The 2,615-nt window shown below is 37.4% G+C and overlaps 1 protein-coding gene across 1 annotated transcript in view; it reads left to right on the top strand.

The window, feature by feature from the left end:
- The window catches only part of CTH (cystathionine gamma-lyase), a 66,353-nt gene that overhangs the window by 39,445 nt on the left and 24,293 nt on the right, over window positions 1-2,615 (top strand). Inside the window, exon 5 of the mRNA XM_019528403.1 lies at window positions 721-852. Coding sequence (XP_019383948.1) covers window positions 721-852 — 132 coding nt within the window. The remainder of the gene's footprint in view (window positions 1-720; window positions 853-2,615) is intronic.

Raw genomic sequence — 2,615 nt, 5'->3', positions numbered from 1 at the left:
GTCAAAGTCTGCTGGTCTGCTTCCTTTCTTCAGGATCCTGAATTCAGTCATCTTGTGGCTGCTGCTGCCCAAGTTGCCAATCCACTACTACCTTCCCTACCAGTTCTTCCCCGTTTGTGAGCTGCAGGTCAAGAAGAGCATGGCCCCTAGTTGGCTTCTCTAACACTTGCACCAGGCATTTGCTTAAATGCCTCTTCCTGGCAACATATTGTGTATTTGCATAGTGAATTTAGAATAGTCTAGGGGCTGTGAATAGAGAGAATTTTTCCCTATGCATGTAATAAAGGGTTGTTCAGAGATTTATTTTTAAATGGGCTTCTGGAAGAAGGGAGGAAGGTTTTGCAGTTAACTATGTCAGTGATTAAAAGCTGCTATGATCCAGGTTGTTGTTTTGTAATTAATTTCTACCTGGATATGAAGATGGCAGTTGTCAAACCAATATTAAATATAGCTCACAGTTTTTATAGACTTTATAATGTACTATTATATTGGTACAACTGAAAAGGGTATACTAAGCAAGGAATCTGCCTGGGTAATGGTGGTCCATAAACAGCAACCAAGACAGCAGTAGTGCAAGCATATTTTCAGTATTATGTTTTTTGCAGAAAATGTACCAAAGAGGAAAGAACAAGCATCCTTAAAGTATATTGGTATTAGTGATGAAAACAATTTGTTGTACAATATATCTAAAATTAATGACTTATGTTTGTTAAACTACAGCTTGTCTGGATTGAAACTCCCTCAAATCCCATGTTGAAGGTTATTGACATTCAAAGCTGTGCAGATGCTGTCCACAAACATAAAGACATTATTTTAGTGATAGACAACACCTTTATGTCAGCATATTTCCAGGTAAGCTGATTAAGTGTTTGAAATAATGAGAAGGTGAGTACATGGTACTTTTTTTTAAATTCCTTTCAAAGTCAGAAAAATCAGAAGCCAAAGCACTTTAAATGACTTTAATGGTAACTCGGTATATTTTGTTTGTTCTTTTTCTAATATTTTGAAAACAAAAATGGTTGCATGGATGAATAAATAGATAAATAAAGAATGGACTTGATTTGGTGCAATTTTAACTTCACCAGCACAGTGGTGGAGTTAATGTAGTTATTTCCACTCCAAATAAAAACTATTATGTTTTTAATTTATAAATGGTAGGACTGCTAACTGAATTAACATGGTATTTTATATAACTTCCTAATTCAGGTAATGTTATAGCTAATTCTTCTTTGTGTGCCTGAACTATTCTCATCCTAATTGTTTTTTCTGTGATTTTCTTTGGGGCCGGATAACATTTTTTCTTTAATAAGTGTAACTCTATAATCTTATTGATTCAGGAGAATAAAAGAGGAAAATGTATTAACAGCATAAATCCAACAGTGTTCAGATTCATGTCATTTGAAATGTTAAAGGAATGTTTAACCTGAAGGTCACACAATCTTTAATTAATGTTTGTGGCAATCTGGAAAGTGTTATTGGCCACTGAAATCTCTCAAGTCTTTCTATTTATGTAATATCCTTTTGTATGTTTCTATTTTCCATATTAAAAATTAAAGTATAAGGTTTATTAACCATTGGAAATATCATTTAATTCATGCCAAGCTGCACACAGTCACATATATATTCTCCTGAAGACTTCACTAATTCACTGCATTATAGGTATGCACAGGATTTTTCATTTTTCACTTTGTTTTCGACTTGTTTTAAAGCCAGTTTTCTTCAAAAATTCAGTGAATCTTACAGAATAAGATTCACTGTTTGACTGCAATACTGGAAAAGTCTGTACAAAAATCAAGGTTAGAATATTTGGTACTGTCCAGATAATACCTCATTCTTCCTTCAGGGCACTGACTCAAAGCTCATAAGCCTTATGGTTAAACATATACTTAAGTGCTTTTCTGAAGTCTTAGTTTGTCCTGCACACATCAAAGGTTTACTGAGTCACTTTGGCAAGACTCTGTATGGCATTGTGTTGAAGCAGCAAGTTAAATGTATGAAAACAAATCTGGCTCATGTATTTTTTATTGATGTGATCACAAGAGAGAACCAATTTATAGCGATTAACTGTGTAGGATTGCCTAACAGGCAATATTAGATAACATATCATAGAAGTAGGGTCAGAAGGGACCTTGTAGATCTTCAAGTCTGACCCCCTGCCTGGGCAGGAATAAAATTGGGCTCAAATGACTCCAGCCAGGTAGGCATCAAGCCTCTTCTTAAAGGCCCCCAGGGTAGGAGCCAGCATCACTTTGCTTGAAAGTTGGTTCCAGATCCTAGCCGCCCTGACTGTGAAGTAGTTCTTACAGATGTCTAATCTAAACCTATTCTTCAACAACTTGTAGCCATTATTCCTTGTTATGCCAGGGGTCACTAGGGGAAACAAGGTCTCTCCCAAACCCTTCTGGTCTCCCTAGTGAGTTTATAGACGGTTGCCAGGTCCCCCCTCAGCCTTCTCTTGTGAAGGCTGAACAGGTTCAGGTCCCACAGTCTCTCATTGTAGCGTCTGCCCTGTTGTCCCTGGATCATGCGGGTGGCCCTCCTCTGGACCCTCTCAATGTTGTCCACATCCCTCCTGAAGTGGGGCGCACAGAACTGGACACATTACTCCAGCTGTG

The sequence above is a fragment of the Gavialis gangeticus genome, unplaced genomic scaffold, assembly GCF_001723915.1.
Source record: "Gavialis gangeticus isolate Ggan-Ray unplaced genomic scaffold, GavGan_comp1, whole genome shotgun sequence".
In the NCBI taxonomy this organism is placed as follows: domain Eukaryota; kingdom Metazoa; phylum Chordata; order Crocodylia; family Gavialidae; genus Gavialis; species Gavialis gangeticus.
Note: the sequence above shows the minus strand (reverse complement) of the source record. Positions and strands in the feature narration are given on the sequence as shown.